This window comes from Convolutriloba macropyga, chromosome 2 (genome assembly GCF_964194025.1).
Source record: "Convolutriloba macropyga chromosome 2, txConMacr16.3, whole genome shotgun sequence".
NCBI lineage: Eukaryota > Metazoa > Xenacoelomorpha > Acoela > Convolutidae > Convolutriloba > Convolutriloba macropyga.
Window position 1 is genome coordinate 18,435,742 of NC_134469.1, and position 24,265 is coordinate 18,460,006.

Genomic DNA, 24,265 nt, shown 5'->3' on the forward strand with positions numbered 1-24,265 from the left:
CGTGACTTTAAATTTGGAAAATGAATTAGAACTACTGTTTACTGGTTGGGTTGACTTTATAAACTTAATTAATTTTTATTTTGAGATAGGCGACATAATTTGAATTTAACTCATGTTTTCTGTTATAATATGGAAATATTAAATCCATTTAAATAATTACACTGCCGGACTAATATCAATTGTACTCGTTGATGTGGATCGGAATTCAGTGTTTTTTTTTAAATGTAAATATGAGTTGTAAATAGGCTAAATATTGTATATAGGGAAAAATTTTAGATTGATTTTGTAGAATAGTTCCTAGAATTGTTTTAATTGTCTCAGACAAATGTAAATACATATTCATTTAACAATTTGTAAAACAGTTTTAACCTGACGATGAACGTAAAGTTCGAAAACGTTTGTTTTAAATATTGGAAGTAATTTTAATTTGACTAATTGGTTTCCTTTACATTAAAAAAGCTGAGTTTGTTAATTTCTAGTCTGCAGGTGAGTGAAAAGTCGAGTTGGTCAGTAATAAGTTGTTCAGAAAGGGACAAGGAATGTGGGCATTTCTGTGTAGTGTAGTCCTGTTGGGCGCTCAAAATATGCACCAAAAGGTCTGAAAATTATAGCTGTAAATTTAAAATTCTGTCAGGAAATAGCCAACTCCGTCTTTTCTTGACTCCGTCATCTGATGGGGGCAAACGTGGTCTAAGATGATCGTTGCAATAATATTCCCGCTTAGGGAAAATATCATCCAATAGGTGTCCGGGTGTTTTTGACGATTGTTTGTAGAAAAGACAGGGTTCTATTCTGTTTCTCTCCCCCCCCCCCCAGTGTTTTTATGACCCCCAAGTTCCAAATTACATGCTGTTATATAGCACGTTACTATGTAAGAAAATAGCACGTGCGCCTGGGTGTCATAAAAGATTGGTGTAATAGCACGTGCGCCTGGGTATCCCTGATGTTGACGATGCCCCTGCTGCCCCCCCCCCCAACCCCGGGACCGCATGTGACCCACCATGGCGTATATGCAGAAAGGTCGCCGCACCACTAGCAAGTTGTGGATAGGCAGCCACACGCCTAATATATCTATTTTTATTATACTAATGCAACAAGGTATCTAATTTGTTTTTGCCCCCCAGCTTAGTGAGCTTATTTTTTTTTACGCCCCACAGGCGCACGTGCTATATAACAACATATAATTTACAACGGGGGGGGGGGGGGTGCTTAAAACACACTGAGGGGGCAGAAACAGAATAGATCCGAAAACAGTTAGGAACGGCAATTGGAGACGATATCCCGCCAAACTTACCCGCGAATAGAAGCTCTGTGCGAAAGCTTGAAGAACACCAAATTTGTACTTTTCAGGCAATTGAAATGGCAGGAAGAGGGCAAGGGAGTACTAATGCCAATCACCAAAAAATTTTACTTCATTTATTAAACTCGGTTGATGAAAATAAATACTGCTGTGATTGTGACGCTAAAGGTCCACGATGGGCCTCATGGAATTTGGGCTTGTTCATCTGCATCAGATGTGCTGGTATTCACAGGAATTTGGGTTCGTTGTTAAATAAATTGAAATTGTACTGTTTTTGAATGCTCTATTGAGCCTTTAAGAAAACTCAAAAACTTTTTAAGGATCTTTTCCGTTTGTGCCCCAGCAGCGTTGTGGGTGCGGTGCATATTATTTCCACACCCAGGCGCACGTGCCTAATTTGTACATAAAGATTTACTATGTTATGACATGTGCTCTCTGACTGGGGGTGCATAACGTACTCGGCGGGGGTTCACAAACGGAAAATATATTTTTTTTCATAATAACTGAGCAAGTAACGGCACGTGCTGTGTAACAGGGGGCATGACGTACGGGGGGGGGGGGGGGGGGAGAGACAAATGGATCCGGCTTTTCAGTGCTGCCCTCTCAACGAAGTATTGGGTGCCTGGCATAGTATTTATGAGCCAGTCCTATTTCTCGAAAAATACCTTGCTTATAAAGTACTCATTTTGCTATTACAAGATACTTTGTGAGGCTATTCACGGAATTTTTGTTTTTGGAATTTGATTATATATTCTAGACTATTGCAAATAATATCTTCTAAATTTTCGAGGCCGTGCGTTTGAAAGGAATCTATTCAATTTAACTCTTTTGAAATTAAAGTAATTTAACTCTCCAGACAGGATACTTTCCAAATCAATTCAAACAAGGCGCTGTGAGGCCGCTCATAAAGAAGTCTAACCTTGATCCTGAATTGTTGTCCAGTTATCGACGTGTGACAAATCTAAGATTCCTGTCAAAATTTGTTGAAAAAGTTGTTTTTGAGAAAATTAATTTATCTGAATTTTAGTATTCTCACGAGCAAGTATCAGAGTGCTTATCCTTGCTCGCATTCAACGGAAACGGCTTTGATAAAACTATTAAATGATCTTCTTTGTTATCTGGACGAGTCGCGTTCCGTGATGTATATTGGGTTAGACTTGTCCGCAGCTGGGTTAGTCTTGTCCGCAGGTCAATTTATTATTGATCATAATTTTTTTGAGATATAAGCGAAAAGGATTGGTTTGCAATCTGTTATATTACTGTTTATTAAAAATTGTGGTTCGACCCTCAGTCAATGCATGTGTGATGATATTTTGACATCGATTCAACGTTGGTTCAGCAATGTCAAATTGAAATTGATTGCGGATAAGATTGAGTATATGATTAGTCGGAAATGTAAAATTGTTAATTATGGTCTTTTAGTCTACCAGAAGATGGTGACTACACTGAACAGGTAAAACTCTAGGTTGTTATTTTGCTTGTTAACTTACTCTGCAGGGACAGATAACTGTGTTTGTTTGAATTCTATTTATTATCTCCGTAAAGTTTGGTCAATTCGAGATCAAGTTAAAACAACAGTCCTAATTGAGTTAATCAGTGTTTTAGTGTTATAACGTGTTGACTACTGTAATTCGCTTTATTATGGTCTGCCAAACTTTGTTAGCAAAACTTCAGCGAATAATAAACTCCGCCGCGCGTTTGATTTTTCGATTGTATCCTTCAAAGCAACCTTGTTGTACCTGAAGTAATTGGGCAGCGCCTTGTGTTCAAAATCTTATTGTACACGCATCGCTTTGTACATCTGCTTCGCAAACTCCCACTATGTTTATCGGGACTAATGAAACGAGACACGATGGTTACAAGGTCTCAATATATTTACAATCTACTTGTTCCTAAATTTCGCTCCGATTTTTGGAAGACGTTCGTTCTCGCATGTCGTCGTTGTTGAATGGAATAAGCTCTCTTAGTTGAAATTTTTACTATCTGAAATTTGATTCAGGCGAAAACCCAAAATTTATCTGTTTTAATTTTCCTACACTGTTTGAGATTTTAAATTGTGCTTAAACCAATAATAATAATAATAGTATCCAGCAAAACAGATTTAATCGGAAGCAGATTAAAAGGAATCTATTGAAACGAATCAGCGAAACAGATTATATCCCTGAAACTATTAGATTTGAGGCTGTATATGAGTTCCGGGAATTGGATAAAATTTTGGCAATTAATTGTTAAGATGAAAAGAGGAGCAATCAATTATTTTATTTGACAAAACATAAATATTGCAATAAGTGCAATTATTGATCAATTAAATTTGGGGTTCTATCAATTATTTTTTCTGCAATCTTGAAAACAATTTTGCCTTGATGTACCCAAAAATGTTCGGAAATGGTGATGTTATCTGAATTATTTAATTTATAATCAACGACGAAAACTTTTCTAACACCAAAATCTGTCACATTACATACGATCTTTCTCAGAAGTTTGTGATCTGGGAACTTTTTCTCTGGTTGCGGGTTTGCGACCTGACAAAATGCTGCTTCAATTTCCGCCAATCATTGGGCAATTAATTGTGTAAACATAGAGTAAACAATCAATTATTGTAATTGCAATTAATTTTTTCCAAATCCCTGGATGAGTTTAGATTTTAATTTACATATATATAATAGCGGCCGGTATTTGATATATATCCAGATGTTCAAAAGAAGTGAAATTGTCTGTATTGATAGTGAAATAACCTAAATGGGTCTTCCTTGCAGGTGTGCACATATCGAAAGTGAAAAGTGTGAACCTAGACAGTTGGACTAGTGAGCAGATTTCGTCTGTGATCAATATGGGCAACAAGAAGGCTCGAGAGATATACGAAGCACAATTGCCTTCTGGTCACCGCAGACCCCAGGAAGACTATGCTTTGGAGCAGTTCATCAGGAACAAGTACGATAAGAAGATGTACGCCGATAGCAAATTGCTTAAAGAGCTCAATTTTGAAAAGGTACAGTTATCTTTACTCTTGCGTAGCCTCGATAGCTTCTCTTTCAGTTAAACATCGCTAAAGATGTCATTAAAGCACTAGTCTGACACTTCATGATTGTCACATATATTCTTCAGTTAAACATTTTTAGAGTTGTAATGAACAATCGATAAAAAATCTGGTATTTGATTATTCTGCAAAGTTTTGCTGTTAGAACTGCTATTGGTTATGGCATTGAATGAAAACCAATTTTTTGTCCAATAACCTAATGGCTAGTAAAGAAACCAAAGTAGATAGTCCTAATCGAATTGAAACCCAGGTGGTTTTTACTAGTTTAAAAATGTCAAAAGTCTTGGTCAAAGTGTCAAATATTTGTTTAGATCGATATTGAGAAATATCTTGCAAAAATAAACGGAACAAGGACAAGACCAGCGGCAAGGGGCACTGGTCAGATCAGCGCGCCGCCTTCGTCTAACACCAGACCTCAGTCTGCCGAGGCTAGCAAACAACAGACAAAGGAAGCAACAAACACAGCGCATGCTTCTAATAAGAACAACACAACAAGTTCAACTACTGCTCCTCAGGCAGCACCCCAGCCGGTAGCAAATGTGGATGAATTGTTGAGTTTTGGAACGACTAACACGCCATCAACTCCAGTTTCTGCTGCTGGAACAGCCGACAAAGGTACTTATTGTGCCTCGGATTTTCAATATGCTCCCCGAATCTTGCAATAGATACCATCGATAGCAATTATAAAAACTCCGAGTTGGGGAACATGTGCCCAAGATTTTCGTCTAGTAGCTTGTAAATGAGTCAGAAACTATGATAGATTAGCCTGATTTTGTCCTTGAATTTGAAGTGATGTTTTATGCAAAGAATGACAACGTAATGAAATTAGTGAAAGGGCATGGTGTTTATTATTAATTGCTTTCAAGCAAAGTTTGTAGCAATTATATCAGTCATGTGGTCTTTTTTATGCGATTTTTCGTCTGCCCCAATGTTACGCACTGATTTTAAGAGTGTTCCTCATGGTGTTTTCTGAGGTTAATATTAGCAGTAAATAATGTGAATGATTGTCATTTTACAAGGGCTTATTTAGATGTTTCACAGTGCGATTTTTAGTAGATATATTTTGAATTAATTTAGCTAGTTATAGCCTTTTATTGAGCGGTTCGGATGCGTGATATACCTACTAATTGCCTTGGGTTTTAGAGTTTTATTTAGCCACAATATAACACTAAAGAAGCCTGTTCTAACTTAGTTACTTTATGAAGAATTTCCAGTTCAATCTTTAATTATTTTAACATAAATTATAACAAAGTTTTCAGAGATAGAATAAGAAGTTTCGAGATCATTGTTGAGTTCAAATAGCAACTGATAGTCAGGCTGTTTCTCCGGTGTTCTGGTGATCGTCGTTCCGCAGGGTTGTACCTTGAGTTGTATTGGTCCTTCGTAAATATTTACTGATCTACAAGTTGGGCAATTTCCGGCTTTTGTACGTCTCTTGATGTTTGTTAAGTACATATACAATTTCCGTATTAGAACCTACTTTAGCAGAATAATTTCTTCACCAAGTACATGGTTTCTCATGAAGTTATTGACCAATTATGCGAATTCATCGTCAGGGGACTCAAAAGAGTAAATATTGAGACTTTTAGGCACTTGATATGTTTATCAGTAAACTGTCAATCTGCAGTTGTTTTTAATAAACATAAACAAATTAGGGGTTACAGGCCTAGATGGAAATAGGGGTTACAAATTAGGGGTTACAAGCCTAGATGGAAACTTATTTATGGATATTTAAAGGAAAATCATCACGTAACTATGAGGGACGAAATAGGGGCGTGACATTACCGGACTTAATAAATATTTTCCATGAAAATTTTGAGATGGAACTGGGTTTTAAAATTTTTCTATAACATATATTCTGCACGAATATAAGGATATAAACATGTTTTTGTTGGAGCCACCCAATTTATGTTTTCTTAGAAATGAGTTTTAAACGAAAGCATTAAAGTTAAAGACAATTAAAGAGTTTGAAAGAAATAATGTTTGAGTTAAGACAAATTGGGCTAAAGATTAAAATGAACAAAGTTAAGATAAGATTAAAGGCTTTGGAGGAGCATTTAAAAGGTTAAATGCCCTAATTCAGAATAAAGAGCAAGAACATAGGATAAAGTTAAGGTTGAGAGAACGCGTTGGAAATAGCACTGAAAATAATCATGTTTATTTTGCTGAATAAAGGCTCTAAACGTTGAATAAAGTAACACATATGTACTGGCTGAATGAGTGGGTTAAAGCACTGGTTAATTTCTGGGATTGAAGCTCTGGTTTGATTACATAAAGCACTTAGGAGGAGAACTTAATGAATGAAGGGATACTTAGTTGGTTTAAAGAATAATACTTGTGGAACTATATAAGACTTTCAAGAATTTAAAGTATACTTTCCTCTCGGGGTTGAGCTTGGTTGTCCAGTTCGTCATCTGTGGTAGTTTTTCGTCTTCTGTATCAAATGTGTCTGTTGCAATTTGGAGATGTGATTTTAGTTGGACAGCTAAAGAGTTGAAAGAAAACTTGAAGATTGCTCTCCCTATAAACAAAACTTGTGTCTCGCGGAGAAGTCTGAAGTTTTTCTCTTCTAGTCGTTAATTGTTTTGTCCAGGTGGTTGTCATTCGTAATGCTGTCGTTGGGAGTAGGAACTAGTGATGCATGTTACTTGTGCAATACTTTTGAGGAGCGAACCTGTTTTGAGGAGCGAACCTGTTTTGAGGAGGCAAATTCGGAGTGTGAAGGGCGGTACTTAGTTTTAAAAGTTCGAACCCCCTCTGTGACCGAAGCCAATCGCTTTAGAGCAATTCGCCCGAAATTAGTCGGTTTTGTTTAATATTCCTATGCTCTAATTTTGCCCCATCTCCTTTGAATTTTTCAGTTAATTATGTTTCTTTATCGCGTGTTTAATTGCGGCACTGCTTAAAAGCGTTTCAAAGTAACTATATATTTTAAGGATATTTTCTTGTTTGTTATTTTTCAGTAATGTTATTACACTGAATATTTGCTTGGTGTTGATGAATGTTTTTGAAGCAACTTTTTACTTACATTAGTTCTTTTATTCGATATTAAAAGAACTAAGTTCTTTTAATATAGTTCTTTAATAGCCGCACAGCGATAGCTGAGGCTATTATTGGCCTTCTCTTGGTTTTTTTTTATTTCGTCGTCATGATTTTTGTTACGACCATATGACGTCACAGCCATTTTTTGTTCATTCGTTTCTGCAATTTCAACTGAATTGCATGTGTGACGTCATTTTTCGCTCTTAGTGGAGCGAGTTTTTTTGTTCATGCGCGTGATTAAATTTTTGGTCACACTTGACTTACCTCACTCTCAAAAATGACTTCCTCACTTTGAAATTGACTTTTATTTACTTTAATTCAAAGAGATAAGGTCAAATGGGTGTGTATCACTCTAAATGAAGGTTATTTGAGATCAGCTAATAGAGGCAGCAATAACTTATACAGATTTTTAATCAAAATGTAACAGATCAGCCTTCAATGAAAAGACGAATTTTTTTGGTCTGTCTTTTTTACTGTTTTTTTTAGACTGCCGATCTACGAATCTATTGCGGCTATTTTCTGGCAATCTGCCAGCTATGTTTTATATAGTGCTCTGCTTGACTGATTTTTGTCGACGCTTTCAACTTTTTGTTCGCAAAAACGGTTCAAACAGGGTGCACCCGGAGGGCTTTAAGTGATTGAGCAGCTCTTTAGTCTCTAAGTATGCGATTTACTGAGAGAGTTTTGAGGAGACATACATTCATTTTGTGAAGGACGGTTATTATTAATAGTTTGACGGCGATAGCTGAGCTATTATTGGCCTTCTCTTATTTTTTTTATTTCGTCGTCAAGATTTTTGTTACGACGATATAATGTCACAACCAATTCAAATATGCTTTTGGTTAATTAATAGCCGCCGTCAGCCTCTCAACGGGTATTTCACTTTTGAATTCACTTCTTTTGATCACGTTTTTGGTTTTACATAAGTCCCAACTGTAACTCTTGACTTCTGGCTTGCGTCACCCACTGTTTCAACTGAATGGATTTAAGTTCTTTCACATATTGAATTACGTAATGTATTGAATACGGTCAAAGTCAAAAGAGTAAGATCAAAAATTTTCGCAATTTCTCTCAAGTTTTTTTTGTTTCAATCCAAATGTTCGTTAAGCGGGTCAACGGCGGCTATTTTCCGGCAATTTTTTGGCTATATTTCGGTCATGCAATTTCAACTATATTGCGTGCGTGACATCCTTTTTCATTCTTTGTGGAGCGAGTTTTTTTAATCATTCCCGTGATGAAGTTTTTGGTCACACTCTCAGGAGTGACGTTTTTTACTTTAATTCACAGAGCTAAGGTCAAGTGAGTGTGTGCCAATATAATTGAAGGATATTTGAGAGCAGTGAATAGAAGTGGCATTAGGATAAACAAATTCTTAATAGAAAATTAACATTTCAGCATTGAAAAAATTTTTTGGTCTGTTTTTTACTATCTTTTTGAGACTGCAAATCTAAGAAGCTATTGCGGCTTTTTCTGGCAATCTGCTAGCTATGTTCTAAAATATTTTGACCCCCATGCCACTCACGACCACCACTCCCTTCACCCATCCTCCTTCACCTGTCAGTTAGGACCGCACATTAGCTTGACCCAAGCCCGCTCCCACGAGACCCCGACTTCACTCCGCTCGCGTGTAGATCGAGAGCAATGCACCCGACATTAGTAGGTTATGTATTCAACCCAAAGGACTCTTGTTATTTTTTTAAAGGCATTGTTTGAAATTTTATACCTGTCCACATTTCATCCAGAGGGAAATTTGTGGTTTTCAGGAATCTTAGTTTTGACTCAGTTTATTGCGTGCTGCATCCCATACGTCCAATTGCTGTTTTTTTTGCCTTGTTGTTGGAATTCTCTGCAGTTTTTGAGATGATTTATAAAAGCTGGCTTTTGATGTATTTCAACGCCGGGTTTTATGCCTTTTTTAAAAGGTTTTTCTTACTGACAATGTTCCTGCAGACATTTACTTGGTTTCCACTCAATTCTTTCTCAGTTCACAGTTGTACCACCTTGGAGAAAAAAATAGACTATATAGGCATATCTTATCTTTTTTGTCAAAGTTTTTTAATCTGCTTTGATTGCTTTTTTCGGAGCTTTTCCGTTTGTGCCCCCCCCCCCCCCCCCCCCAAGTTATAGAACACGTGCCATTACATAAAAAATTATCCTGTAGTAATATGGCATGTGCGTCTAGGGGTGCAAATTATATGCGCCCACTAAGCTGGAGGGGCACAAAAGGAAAAGATCCCTTTTTCTTAGTTACGGAGGATATCATGATGGACTAAAAGCACTGTTGGAATCTTTGTTTTTTGTTTTTTATCTTGGAAATGGGAGTGAAGGAGATTTGCGTAGTGATCCATATTGATTACAAAATTGACGGTAAATTAGTATTAGTCGTTTTCTTTTCGTTGGCGTTGGTCTATTTACTTCTCAACTTCCTTTGTAATTGTTGTTTCAAATGTGAGAGATTTCAGTCCACTTTTTTCAGATACATTTTAGTTGAGCGCTTGTAGCCACTTGTTTTTTAAAATTTATCCTTTTGCGGTGATTTGTGTATAGTAATTTAGAGCAATCTGGTGCCGATTCATGAGCAGATGCTCTTATTATGAGGTCCCCATTGTATTCAATTGTCCGGTACGGTTGGAGGAAACGAAGAGCTGTTACCGGGCTAAAATTTGTTATGGTATTTTTTGAGTTTCAATTGCCATAGTTTTCTCATTTTCCGTTATTTCATTCGAACAACATAATTCACATCAGGTTTGCATCAGTTTCAATTTTTATTCCCCCAAATTTTTGGGAGAAGAATTGAAGCCAACAATGACGGTTAAATCAAGTTTAAAGGAAGGAGTTAATGATTAGCATTAACAAAAATTTTACCTTAAAAACCTATTTTTGACTAAAATAAAGAAAACATTGGCAAAAAATATGTTTTTCATTTGGTATTTTATCTGCACAACGAAACAGGGCGCACTATTTTTGTTTAATGAAGTTTTTACCGTTTTTTCCACCCGCTAAATTTTCCAATGTTTTGTTGGTTAATAGGTAACTTGGTATTGAGCGTAGCTTTGCGAGGGAAGGTTTTTTAATTGGTCTCAAACGAAGTTTTAGCAATTATATTAGTCCTGTGGTTTTATATGCGACTTTTCGTCTGACCCGTTATCTGACAATCATTTTTAAGGTTCAAATTGTATCCAGTTTTAGTATCTGATGGTTTCAAACATTTTTTTGACTGAGAAATTTAATTTATAACCTGAATTTATAAAACAATCTTCTGTATCTTGAACCCTGTCGACGACGTTTCTGGCCGCGCTTATCTGACACTTTTACTGCTGTCGTGGAAGCCCAGTTGTCGGTTAGAGAAGTTGAGTAACTATTGAATGGGTTTTATTAAATCATGGCTTAGCTACCGAATCAAATTGTTGTTACTATCACGTGTTTTATTTCCATTTTCATCATTGTCAATTTTGCGGGGGTTTTTAAAGCCACGATCTTGTTGGTAACAACTGTTCTTGAGAGCGTGAGCTTTTTAACTTGATACAGCTATAACTTCTTCTTCGGCTTTTACTAACTAGCTCATTCAAGGGGGTATAATTTAGGTGTCGGATCTATCTGCCCTCCCCAATATTATGATTCTGTAGGTAGATTTATTTAAGTGATCGTATGCTCTGTAATGATCGTCCAACTATCGGCTGGCAACTGTATTGTTTTAAAGACAGTGAGCAGTTCATCAGAGTTACTTAAGAATTTCACTCTCCTTTACCGAAAATTTTTGTCAAGATGAATTAAGGTTGTACTTTAGCAAAACAAAACAATTTGGGTACTGAATAATTCAAGGATTTGCAGCGTTGTGATTGCACCTTAGCTACCCTGACATATAAAAAGCAATGCATAGAAAATATGAAGTGCAAGATATTGTGTTACTAATTATATAGTGCAAAATATTTGATACCTATTTTTAACCTGAGCTTAACCTGGTCTCCAAAATCTAATTATTTAAAGTGAGAAAATATACTCAGTTTTTAAAATTTTTTAGCTATTATTGGATAGCTTTATTGTTTTAAATAAATCCCGGCTGCATTTGTTTCTATTTTTACGGTGTAATAATGAAGTCAATTGTGCTTAAAGGACGAGCACCCAATCAAAATGGCAACGATGCTTCATTAACAACCCAAGCCGTAACAAGTGTGACTGTCTCTTCGGCTTCTCAGGGAAATTCTCTGAGCTCGGATTTGGCGGGGTTGGTCTTCGAGTCTGCCCCACAAACGAACTCAGGAGGCGGTGGTGTTTCAGGCAATGATCTCTTTGGAAACAGTGCTGGTGATATGTTTGGTAGTCCGCCATTTAACAATGACACTACCACTGTGACCACTACGAATACAGACGATAAATCCAAGTGAGTTTTCCTCCAGTTATATCTCAAATTTTAGTCAAAATCCTTGATAGTTTTTAGCGGTTTCAATAGCCACGTCATCTTCCCAGCGGCTATTGCTGCGCTCCTATTTTTAATTGCTCTTGAACGAAGTTCGTAGCAATTATTAATAGCCGCCTCATCTTCTCAGCCGGCTATTATAGCGCTCCTATTTTTTTACTTCGTCGAACAAAAAAATGTTTCGCTTTACCTCATTTTGCAGCTTTTTGCAGAAATCTTTTTGACTTCTCTAGGGTAGTTTTTCTCTTCTCTCATTCTGCTAAAAGTGATTTTGAGCATCAGTTGCTCAGCAAAGCAATTCGAAATGAACAGAGTCAGTATAAAAAATTGAAGTCAGAAATAGAAACGGGATAAACCCATAAAGCCCAATTTTAGATGCCCGCAATTTGAACGTCGTTCCTTTAAGTATTAGTTACCATCTCTTATGCTTATTGGTATTGATAGTGGTCCCTGTAGCCTCTCTCTAAGAAACAGAAGTACGTTATGTTTAACTACGAAATGCCATCAAAATAAATCAGACTTAAAAAATAATTTTGTACAAAATTTTTTTTCAGTATCTTCTACTCTTTCAATCCCAATCATACTTATTGGAATCAACGGCGGCTATTTTCCGGCAATCTGCCGGGTATGTGATCTTTCTTGCTCTCACTCCGAAGTAAAGCTTGTTGCTAATAAAAAAAATCGGTTGCAACATAGCACCAAGAAGGGCTTGATTGTCGAGTGGGCAGTGCATGTGGTTAGGGTTTGAGTTGTCAAAAAGTTTCTCTAAGCGAGTGAAATTTTTTGTTCATGGGAGGTTTATATCGGACATATTTTTTTCTTTGACTTCGTCGATTAAAAGTTCGTTTCGCTTAGTTCACGCTTAGTTCGTTACCTTAGTTCACAGCTTGTTCGACGTTTTGTGCGAAATGTTTTTGGCGTCTCTAGGCTAGATTCACTCCTCTCATTCTTCTCAAAGCTCTTTTAAACAGTAGTTTCCCAGCAGAGCAATCTAAAATGAACATAGTCAATGCCGAAAAATGAAATCAAAATTAGAAACGATATAAACCCATAATGCCCTATTATATATATGCCCGCTACTTGAGTTCTGTTTTTATAAGGCTTATTTAACGTCTCTATTGCGTTTTGGCATTGATACTAGCCCCTGTATCTTCTTGTTATGAAACAGGTGTATGTAAAGTTTTCACTTCAATTTTTTTTACAACAGTCTTCCATGTTTTCTGTTCTTTCCAAATCAGGTTTATTGGAATCAATGCCGGCTATTTTCCCGAATTCTGCCAGGTATGTTTCTTATTCTAACTAATTTATTGTTGTTTAAGAGGTTTTTTGTGCTCTAGTAATATTATAGAGGTTCTTTTTGATATCGCTCTGCAGTTTTGTGTAATTAAGAAGAGTTTTACAATAATTTAAAAGTTTTTCAACACTTCGACCGTTTTTATTTATATAAACGTTTGTCATTTTTGGTTATTTTTTTTTATTTAATGTGAATTGAACTGAAACCTACTGTTCGTAGGGGTTTCTGGTGCAGAGTACTAAATGCAGTTTGTTGGAATAGAACAGTTTTCATTCGGAAGTTTGCCAAAAAAAACAAAGATTTTCTTTAATTTCATAGTTTTCTCCAAATTCTTAGAGATTTCTGAATACGGCTTGGCTAATATTCTAAATATTTTAATAGTATCAGTTACATCAAAATAGAGTTGTCGTTGGCATGTGTACTTGTAGTATCTAAAATTATTAGCGCATTTCGTTATTTGACTCAATTTCTGTTCACATGAGCTGCGAACGTGAACTGTGCTACTAGTTATAGCATTTCAAAGGTTAGTTTTGTTGGCGAAGATTACTCTTCGAATTGTTTCCGGACTTCGGGCGTTTTTCAATTTAAATTGGAGTTATTATTTTGCTCGTGCCAAAACATATGGAGAGAAAAGACGAATGGTTTTCGAAGTGAAGAGACGAAGTGAATTGTTATTGCTCTATTTTTTAAGTAGAGCGAGGAAGCAGTGATTCAACAAAAGTTTCTGGAAATGGTTCTTTTCGTTCATGCGCAGGAGTTGACTTTACGATCTTTTCGGCCATGGTTTTTGTGTACTGGTTTTTCGATTTATTTTTGGTCCTGTTCAGGGCTTGTTATTTTTGTCTTTTTTGTCTAATCGGTTTTGAAATCTAATAATAGTCTTGTTCAGGTCCTGTACTCCACACTTATGTACTTTTTTCACCGAAATTCAGCTCAGAACTGAGATTACCATATTTTGCTTAGAGCGAGTGTCTGACTGTTTTAAATATCAATAGTCGCAAATAATAAATAGTGGGAATATCACTGGACTCATTTTCACACATTTCGATGATTTTTGAAGTCAATTTTGATCGGTGGCCAAGTCGAAACAGAAAGCGCAGGGAAAGAGTGTTTTTTGGGCGTGAAATTTTTTCACTAATTCAAAGATGTTTGACAAAATTTTCTCTGGAAAAGACTCTACTGGTTTTTAATTTCTCTCGAGCGAAGTTTGATCAATTATTGTAAACCTGTCTTTTAGAATGTGTTTTCGATTTCATTTATTGAGTGACTTTTTCGCGCTTTACTTCTTGGTTTCCTTGAGTGATTATTAACCATATTCATCTGCTCAGTTGGCTTTTATAGCGGCACATTTTTAATTGCTCTCGAACGAAGTTCATAGCAATTATTGTAAACGTGTTGGTCTTCTTTCGTGCAAATTTTTCGCTTGGCCGTTTTCGCTTTCTAGAACATTCTTTGACTTCTCTAGTGACTTCTCTACGCTTGTGTTCTTAGTTTTTGAGTGATCTCTATTGCTCTCACTCCGAAGAAAAGCTTGTTGCTAAATTAAAATTGATTGCGTAGCAACAAGAAAGGCCTGATAGCGGAGTGGGCAGTGCTTCTGTTGAGTGAGCGAGGATGTCAATGGTTCGATTACCGACGTGGGCTCCTGTTTTTGCACCCATAAAGAAAAATGTGTCTAGGCTACAGCCCCTGAACTAATTTGCATCGCCTGTCGTTCGAGAGCAATTCTTCCGACATTAGTTGGTTTATGTTTTACAATTCAAAGAATTTTGTATTGTATGGGGGCGATCTCTTATAAGATATGTTCACACATTTTCATGAATTTCAAGTCAAATTGATGTGATTTTTTGGTCACGGCGAAACAAGTCAAGCGAAAAAACAAGTGGTTTTGGGGTGTAATATTTTTACTGTAATATTGTAAAGAGAAAAGATATTTGAACATAAGTTTGTTTTCTCGCGGGTGACTTTTGTCATGTCGGCATTTTGACTTTGATTTTCTGTTTTTTAATTTATGTGATCGGACTTTTCTGTGAGTGGTTTTTTTCTATCCATTCATTGTCCATTTGATGTATAGTTGGTCTGTTTAGTCAATAAAAATCTCAGAATTATTCGGGTGATTCGTCGAATAGAAGTTTGTTTCGCTTCATCTTAGTTCACAGCTTGTTTGGTATTTTGCTTGAAATCTTTTCTGGCTGGTGACTTCTCTAGGGTAGGTTTACTCTTATCTCTATCTACTCAAACTTCTTTTAAGCAGCAGTTGCTCAGCAGAGTAATGTTAATTGATTGAATTCCGAAAAACGAAATGAAAAAGAAATATCCCCTCCTTAAGAAACGGAATCATGTCTGAGATATAATCGCATCTGTTTAATGGTTTCAATTCACATGGAACGGTTTTGACAACCTAGGCAAAATTTTTCTCAGAAAATAAGGTTTTTTTTTTAATTTGCCTGGTTTGCAATTGTTTTGTCAATTCAATTTTTTCTTTGCAAAAAGTTTCAGTGGTTTATGTCTTTTGCCTTCGTTTGTTGTTGACTGCTATTGGACAAAGTTTGAAGTAATTGTTGAAGTAATTATTATAAACTTGTGTTTTTTGCAGCAAAGTTTTTTCTTGACCTATTCCTCTGGAACATTTTTTTTCACTTCTCCAGTGAATTTTTTATGCTTGACTTTTCGATTTTTTACCTGAGTGATTTCAATTGCGAGCATTGACGGATTAAGTCTGTTGTTAAAGTGAAACCGATAATTCTTGTATCATAGAAGTTTCCTCGGCATATTGCCCCTTCTAAATTGGTTGCTTTGCCACCCATTCGAGAGCAAATCGTTGGACGTTAGTCGGTTTGTTTATTTTTGTTGTCCTGCTGCTTAGTCACACTAATCACAGGTCTCATCGACATTGTAACGAAGCAAGCTTAATTCCTGTAACTGTCCCGGTTTACAGCTAATTGTTCAAATTACTTTTTATTTAAACCAATTATTTTCAGGAAATAAAATAAATAGCTTAATTATTCCGCTGTTTATTCTTTTTAGTGTCTACACCCATAATATCAATTTAGACCGGTCTCATTGCTTACTATTGTGACAAGAATAAAGTTGTTTAATGTTAAGCATTTTTAGCTTATTGTTTAATCGACTTTGACACCATTCATTTTCAAACCGCGTTGCCTGTTTTTTTTTGTTGCTTGATCTAGTTCTATCTGTAACATTTGGTATATTGTTTCTTGCATTGATTTTATAGATATTCACATTTTCAATTACGTGCCTTGTTTGTTGTTCTGTTACTTTGTCGCTCATTGGTTTTCTGCGAAACTGGGTATGCTATCTAGCGGTCCGTGATGCAATTTTTTTAAACATGGTTTAGCGGATTTGGTGTCTTTACAACACTATCTATTAAAATTGGTGATGATTTTAGTCTTTGGTTTTGGTTTCCTGGTTGTGTTAGTATATTATGTGTAGACAATTGAAGACTGTTTTCTGGTGTTTTTCTGGTCAGGTGTTTACTCCATTGATTTCTGTGCCAATTGGGCGAGATGATTACTTCTGTACCCGTTTAATGTCTGACTTCTGATATACATCACTCAATGTATCGAGTGAATGAAATTTAGAATTTATTTAGCAATTTAACGCAATTACAGCCAAGGTCAAAAAGCGAAATCAAAGAGAAACGAGATAACCTAAGATAGCCCGGACACTAAGCCTTAATGCGTTTAGACAGTGCATTCAGTTATCAAATTTCCTTGGAGAGTACTTCTAACTCGTTTTGTTATTATTAAGCTTAATATGCTCTTATTTAAAGGCTGAATTCACCTTATATATCAAGTCTAATGAAAACTGCGAGCCAAATCCGAACACTTTGTCACTTAGGCTGTCATTTTTTCGGTGTATTTTTTGGAACGTCGGTGAGTGGGGTCAATTGCTCCATTTTTCCGGAAATTTACCGGCTATGTTTACACTGGCTGGTAAGTCGACTGAAGGATAATAAGTAATGTTATCAGACAGTTGACCTAATTTACATTTGACACTTTCGTTTGGAAGACAGATATTTAAACGAGTGCAGAAAATATAGTAAATTAAGCACATTGGACTACTGATTTCGGCACTTTTTAGTTATTGTTTCACTCGGCCTACCGGACTCCTTTCAATCCATTAATGACTTGAAGCGTCGAAAAGCAATATACTAAAATGCTGTTCTCTAAAAATGGAGTTCTGCATTTTAAAAGCAACGATGATATCAGTTCGATAGATTGTATTCACTACAGTCGGTATCAATTTGTCATCGTTTTTCGCTCCCAAAGATCATGTGATACTACTTGCACTTATCGCGGCTTCTGATTATATTTAGTAATATAGTTGTCCGAATAGATTAGAATTAGCAGCAGATCAGAGAAGGATTTTTGATGTAAATTTATTACGCATCTTGTTTTGCTCTAGTAAACGTCATTTCAAGAAAACACCACAAAGCCACAAGCCGTGCATTGTATGCTAAAATAGACTTACAATGTATGTTTATTTATACTGTAGTCTTGTTTTCATTTGAAAATATTAAAATCTTTAAATAACTTCAGCTAGTATTTCTCATTGACTGAGTGCTATTAAAAATTAACTTATATTGTCTTAGTTTTCGTAAAATACTTATCGTGAAAGGTACACAAACAACTGTTGACACAAGAATTAATTGACATGCTTTCGAAAAATTTAATTTGTTCGAAATTTGATGTTGATGTTTTTTTAAGTTATGAATGATCTATATAATAAAGCTGCGTTCATTTTAGGAGCTCTGGGAAGAAATCAAATCAAGACATTTTGTCGCTTTACGGGTCGTCAAACACAACCTCGGCATTCAATCCTAATATAGGAACGGCGTTAACAGGCGGCGGCATGAACATGAACAACATCCATGTGAGCAGCTCGCCCTTCGCGGCCCCTCCCCCGACATGTGGGCCTGTGGCTGCCCCATCCTCATATCAGTGGAATCAGCCAATCAACTCTCACTCACCCCTGCAGATGCAATCGCGGACAGGTGTTGTCGGAGGTGGACAAGGAGTTGATATGAATTCGCCATTCCAGCAGTCGAATTCTTTCACTGTAAGGAGATTTTATTAAACTGTTTGAAGTATCGAACAGCTAGACTTGTGTGTTTGAGGAAAGTGACGCAAATGCCTTACACCAGCAGTGGCCTCTTTTTAAAAAGTGATTGTTTTGTTCACTTTTTTGTACTGTGCTTTTGTTCCTCGCTTTTTCTTAAATTGAGTTCATCATGATTATACGAATGCCTGATAATCGAGCACCCACGTAGTACATAGTAACGGAGTTGTTTAATTGCTATCAAAGTTTGCAGCAATTATATTAGTCCTGGTGGACGGTTTTTATGCATTTTGCGGTCGGACGAACCTTTCGTCTGATAGTTTTTGCATTGCTCTCGAACGAAATTTGAAGCAACTATTTTAAACGTGTTGGTCTTTTATGCAAAATTTTTTTCTTGACCGTTTTTGAGCTTTTGTTCTTGAACATTCTTTGACTTCTTGAGTGATTTTTTCCCACTTTGGTTCTCATTTTTGAGTTTAATCTCAATTGCGCTCATTGTTTGTTGCTAACATAAAAGCGATTGTGAGCGGCTGAGGATCAAAGTAGCTTTGTGGTAAAGATGACAGACTGCTATCCTGGAGGTCACGCGTTTGAACCCCTATGAGGTCTGAAATTTTGCATCCATAAATTTTTTTAAGCTACACCCCTAAATTAAATCCCCCGGCCTGTCGTTCTTCGAGAGCAATTCATGCGACGTTAGTCGGTTTTTTTTCGTCTGCACATTTGACTTTTTTAATTTCTCTCAAACGAAGTTTGAAGCAATTATTGTGAACATGTGTGTCTTTACGCAAAATTTTTGCGTGACCGGTTTTGCGCTTATGTTCGTGAACATTATTTATCGTGAATTTTTCATGCTTGACTTGCTTTTTGCGTGATCTAGTTTTGCTCACATTCACTAGCTGTCTTTTGCTAAGTCAAATTCAATTGGAAGGCCAAGAAAATCGAGCCGGTGTAGCATGCTGGATGACACCCCTGAATTAGATCGCCTCGCCTGTTATCCGAGAGCAGTTCGACCGTCGTTAGTCGGCTTTTGTTAAATTGCCCTCGAAGGAAGTTGGACTCGTTAATCGTAAACGTATGTGTGCTTATTGCAAAATTTTGCTTGGCTATGAATGCGCTTTTGTTCTAGATGTTCTTGATTTTTACTTCTTAAGTGACTTTTTCACGCTTGATTATTCACTGATCTAAGTGGCTCTCATTCGGAAATTAAGTCTGTTGCTAAAACAAAACCGATTGTATGGTAGGTCAAAATTTACCAGACCATGATAGATGAGTGGTTAAGGCTTCATTCAGTCCAGCATGCGGGTGCGAACCCCTACCAAGTCGTGATTTTATTGCACCCATAAAAAGTTATCTTGGCTACAGCCCCTCTGAATTAAATTGCCACGCCCGTCGTTGGGGTGCAATTTTTCCGGCATTAGTCGGTATTATTTTTTTAGCTCTCGTTTTCGGACATCTTGCGGTTATATTTGTCTTTCAGAGAATTTCAATTATATTAGACCGCTTTTATATTTTCTGTTCACACATTCTGATGATATTTGAAGTCAATTTGAAGTAATTTTATGTGGTAAATTTAGTCGCGCTGTGGTAGTTTTGGGAGTCAGAAAAATGTTTGAGGGGTGAATTTTTTCAGACTTCCTGTAGACGAGAGTGAGTTAGGTTGAGAGGGATTTGTTGTTCACGTGCATCGATCTGACTCCGATTTTACTTTTGCACAGTGTTTTGTTTTCCTATCATTTCTTGATCTATTTTTTGTCAATGAAATTCTTTGAATTGTAATTCAGAGTTTCTTCTGCCGTTTTTTAGTTTGTTGCTACAAGCTTCTGATTTTTAGAGACACTTATTGGTAAATTTTTAATTGCTCTGAAACGAAGTTTATATACTGGATACTACCGAAGCCAACCGCTGGCAGGCCGTTTGAGAGCAATTCGCCGGACGTTAGCCGGCTATGTTCCAAAAACCTGCAAGTGAAAATAGCAAGAACTCTACCCCAGCTTTTTGCAATGGAGTCAAAAGATGTTATCTTCCGGCAATCTTCCAGCTATTTTTGTGTTGTTTTCCTGAACAAATTTGATTGAGTAATTGTTATTCACTTTCAAGTCCTTTTGTTTTTTAGGCGACCAGCAGCAATTCCTCTAACATGTACCTTCAGAACAATCTTGCGAGTCAGTTCGGAAACTTGAGCTTCGGTTCTTCACCGGCTGTTGCGGCGACCATGGCCAATTCTAATGGTCACCATCAAGGAACAAACAATTTCGCCTCTATGGCTAATGGAAACCCCTTCGCCGGGGCGCAAATGGTGAATTCAACGTCTGCTTTTGGGTCCTCAAGCTCCTCGCAGACAGCGAACTCTAACCCCTACTCGAGTCAGCAAATGAACTGGCAACAACCGATTACGTCATCATACAACTACAACAACTTCACAAGTAATCAGAATAGCATGCCTCCCATGTACAACAACACAGCTCCTCTCAACTCTCAAAATAAAATGTTTGCCCCAACAATGCAAAATCAACAACAGAATCAATTCGCCCAGAACTTCAACCAGTTTCAAGGTTCCCCGTTCGCAGGAAATAATGTCACGAATCAACAGCAACAATTTAATTCACAAATGATGTCCAGCAGCATGTTCGCCTCGGCCAATGCGCAACCAAGTCCGGCTTTTGGAGGCTACAGCCACGTGCAGAATCAACAGCAGTCATTGTGGCTTAATTAGGACCGGTAAATTATCTATACAATTTATGCAAAAAACTTTAAATTGAATCTTTTCCACTTTCTACTTCACTAATTTTTGTATTAAGCAGGGGTTTGGTGTTACTGTTGATTATTTGATTATATATATTTTTGAAATTTTGGCAAATCGGCTTTTAGCAGAGCTTCCTAACGTGTTTCATTGTGTTTATGATTTATAAAAATGCCTCATGTCACTGCATTTTTTTCACTTTTTAACATTTACACCCTGAAAACGATAATGGTTGCGGTAACTCTTTTTGAGACGGTAACATGATTTTTTTTCCAAAGTTTTGTTTCTGTTGTAAGCGTGGTTTTATTACAGATGAGGTCCGGTTATTTCGCAAAGAGAAATTCCTTAATTCTTTGAAATGATGTATTGAGCTGGGTTTCGCGAGCTGAATTACATAACCACCTCCCTGGCCTTTTGATAGATGTCCCTCGTGTTTCCCTATATGATTCAAAAAAGTTATAAGTTTTTGTAAAAACAAATTTTGATAGCTAGTTAAGTGGAAAGAGGAAATGTACAGATGCCGAAAATAATTGTTTTTATGGTTCTGGATTTGAAGCCAGTACTCACTTAATTTCATGTAATACTTACACTGGCGAAGTCTTCGATCATTGGCAGCTATTCTTAACTTGAGATGCAAATTGATTGCAGCTCTTTTGTTGAAGACCCAGCTTGTAATAATTTGATGTTACAATAAAATATGTTATTTATGCTTAAAATTAGCAATGATAGGTTAGCGTCTCTAGCCTGGCTCAACTTTGGTGCTGACGAGAAGTAATGTCATAACTTTCCCATATTTGTTTGTTCCCAATACATTCATTGAGTCCTATCCAACATGTCGCACATCCATCCCTTCACTCGCATATTTTACTCCGTCAAAGCACACGTGCTATTTTTTTAAAAAAAATAAATAACGTACATTATAACGATGTATAACTAGTACCGAGGTGTCATAAACGGAACGAGGGGGGGGGGGGGGGGGGGGGGGCAATGTCATGTGTATCGGAAGAGAATAAGGCAGAAGGAGAATAGTCTGGTCGGGTCGGGTAATTTTGTGAGATAGCAATCGTGTTGGATTCGGATAGTAAATTCCATGTAAACTCGCGCTAATCATATCACTCTGAGGGACGCTTTCTGAATTGATAATCAGTGAATAATTCAAGTGTAGCTTCAAACTATCCAAGACAAAACCGCACCGGAAATTTATCAATGATCTCAACTGACGAATGGATGCTTCTTATTTTAGCCAATCTTTGTCATACTTTCAATTCGTGTGTATCATCAAGAATTTAATGGGATTTGGTATTTCTCTACTTGTGTATCTGGTTGCATTTTATGACTCCTGGAGAAAATGTATTTTGATGTCTCAATAAAGTCACGATAATAATTATAAAACTTTCACCCTTTCCCTCTCTCAAGTATGTTAGTGTTATTTATTTCATGCGTGTCATAAAGACCCAGTTATGTGCGAGAAACATATAAAAATTTGTGCCTCGTTGAGCATGGTGTCGGTTTCATAAAATTTAAAAAGTGCAAGGAAAAGTGGAGGGGATTGGGGTTTGTGACAGTTGTTGAAAAGCTTGAATGCTTTGAAAACGTTTATGAAAAAGCTTTTGAAATTATAATTTTGAGGCTATATAAATTTATGCAAGAATTGATTTTGATTTGGCCATAACAACACCCAATGAAGTAAATATTTAGTATGTGTAAACCTTGAAATTGCTATTCCCTTAAAAATGGAAGTTTAATTGACCGATTTTGATCGATTCATCTTTGTTTTTTATTTTTGAGAAAGGTGAGGAATCGAGGAAGCCTTCATTAGACCTTTTGATTTTTAAAAACTTGCAATGTTATGGCGGTGCCTGATACAGTGTAATGGATGGTCTCTGGGACCATTGTCGACGTTTAGCACTGGTGCTCCCACGCCGCTAAGTGCGAGTTAGGAACTTTTTGCGAAGCATTCTTTTTTATTGAGTCGATTTTAGCCGACGATTATAATTAGTCGCGTCAACTATTCCAACCTGCTTCATATTTTGAATTTGTTAACTCGCCAAAACTAATTTTTTCCGCGATTCCGTGTTTAATGTTTTCCGTAAAATCTTTCTGAGTTATCTGAAACAGATCTTGCTTTCTGTGCACTTCGAGTTTGTGTTCATAATGAAATTTTATTTGTAGCTTATTTTATTGATCTAAAGAAAGCAATTGATATCCTTGATCATAAGTAAAACTCGATAACTATGGATTTATAGGTTGCTTTAATCATTTCATCTTTATGTGATAGATTTAAAAATGTCGAGACCAACAAAAAACGATCGCCATTTCTACAATGTTAAATAAGGGTTTCTCACGACTCTGTCTTTGGTCTCTAATCGTCTTCTTTTACCAATGAGTTACAAAATGATATTTAAAAAACTAAGTAGTCTGAATGGCTCAAGGAAAATAGGCTCATTGTAGGTCAATCGAAAAAAATTTTAAGATCACATGTGCCCATAGATAATTTGATTCCAAATGTTTGTTTCAGCAATTTTGATCCCTCCTTATCCTGGTCTCTGGTAATCAACGCAAACTAAGAGAGCACATACTTTCATTCCTTTAAAAAATTCTCACCTTGGTGTGATTATTTCTAAATTAAGACATTTGCTATCACTTCAAACGGTACTTTTATTAACTTATTTGCTCAATTTATCGTTCACTGTGGAATTATCATTAATGGAAATACAGTTCACCTAAATTAAATATGAAAATACAATTTTAAATAATAGCTATACATTTCAAAAGAACTCTACATTCATTCAATACACCAATGAATAGTTCATGAAACAAACCGACTGTCTTTTTTGTTTAGAGAAAGGTTTTGAGAACTCTTATACGAACTTAATAGAAAATGTTCGCTTTTTATATATCTTCACGAATCTTCAAATTGAAAGCAAAAATAGAAAATCGCATTATCTCGAAAACTAGAAGCGTTAGAGGGTTCAAACTTTTGGATTAGATTCAGGATGCAAAATTGATGGCGCTGTAACATGCAGCCAAGGATAGTTGTTTTTTTTTCGGAATAAAGATCATAAAATATGTTTTCTCTTTCGCTATTTTGCACTAAGTAGGAATCTTTAATGGTATTGCACTTTTGTGTTATTTTTGAAAGACTCAAATCAGACAAAACATGTTGACTCTTCAGTTCATGAGCGGTCATGTTAGTTACTATCTTGTTAGCATTTTGCCAGTCCTTAAGCTTGTTTAAATCTTGTTGAATGGCTTCAGTTTTGCAATTCACTGCCGTTATTTTATTGTCATTATCAAAAAGCACAACCTCTGCCGTGGGGCAAAATTTTGGAAGGTCTTGATGTATTTGA

At 36.4% G+C, this 24,265-nt stretch overlaps 1 protein-coding gene across 1 annotated transcript; it reads left to right on the forward strand.

Annotated features, from left to right (window-relative positions):
• Nucleotides 1-1,332: 1,332 nt before the first annotated feature.
• On the forward strand, nt 1,333-20,997 carry LOC142357521 (uncharacterized). The gene is made up of 6 exons (XM_075409137.1): nt 1,333-1,540; nt 4,057-4,289; nt 4,649-4,952; nt 11,493-11,760; nt 17,860-18,172; nt 20,289-20,997. Exons 1-6 carry the CDS (start codon nt 1,360-1,362, stop codon nt 20,886-20,888), a joined length of 1,899 nt encoding a protein of 632 aa, XP_075265252.1. The 5' UTR covers nt 1,333-1,359; the 3' UTR covers nt 20,889-20,997.
• Nucleotides 20,998-24,265: the final 3,268 nt, after the last annotated feature.

What these genes read in the sequence shown, in the direction of transcription:
- LOC142357521 (XM_075409137.1), top strand. Translation starts at nt 1,360, where the DNA reads ATGGCAGGAAGAGGGCAAGGGAGTACTAATGCCAATCACCAAAAAATT. An exon ending in TGGTATTCACAGGAATTTGG is followed by an intron (nt 1,541 to 4,056) that starts GTTCGTTGTTAA and finishes TCTTCCTTGCAG; the next exon opens with GTGTGCACATATCGAAAGTG. An exon ending in AATACAGACGATAAATCCAA is followed by an intron (nt 11,761 to 17,859) that starts GTGAGTTTTCCT and finishes CGTTCATTTTAG; the next exon opens with GAGCTCTGGGAAGAAATCAA.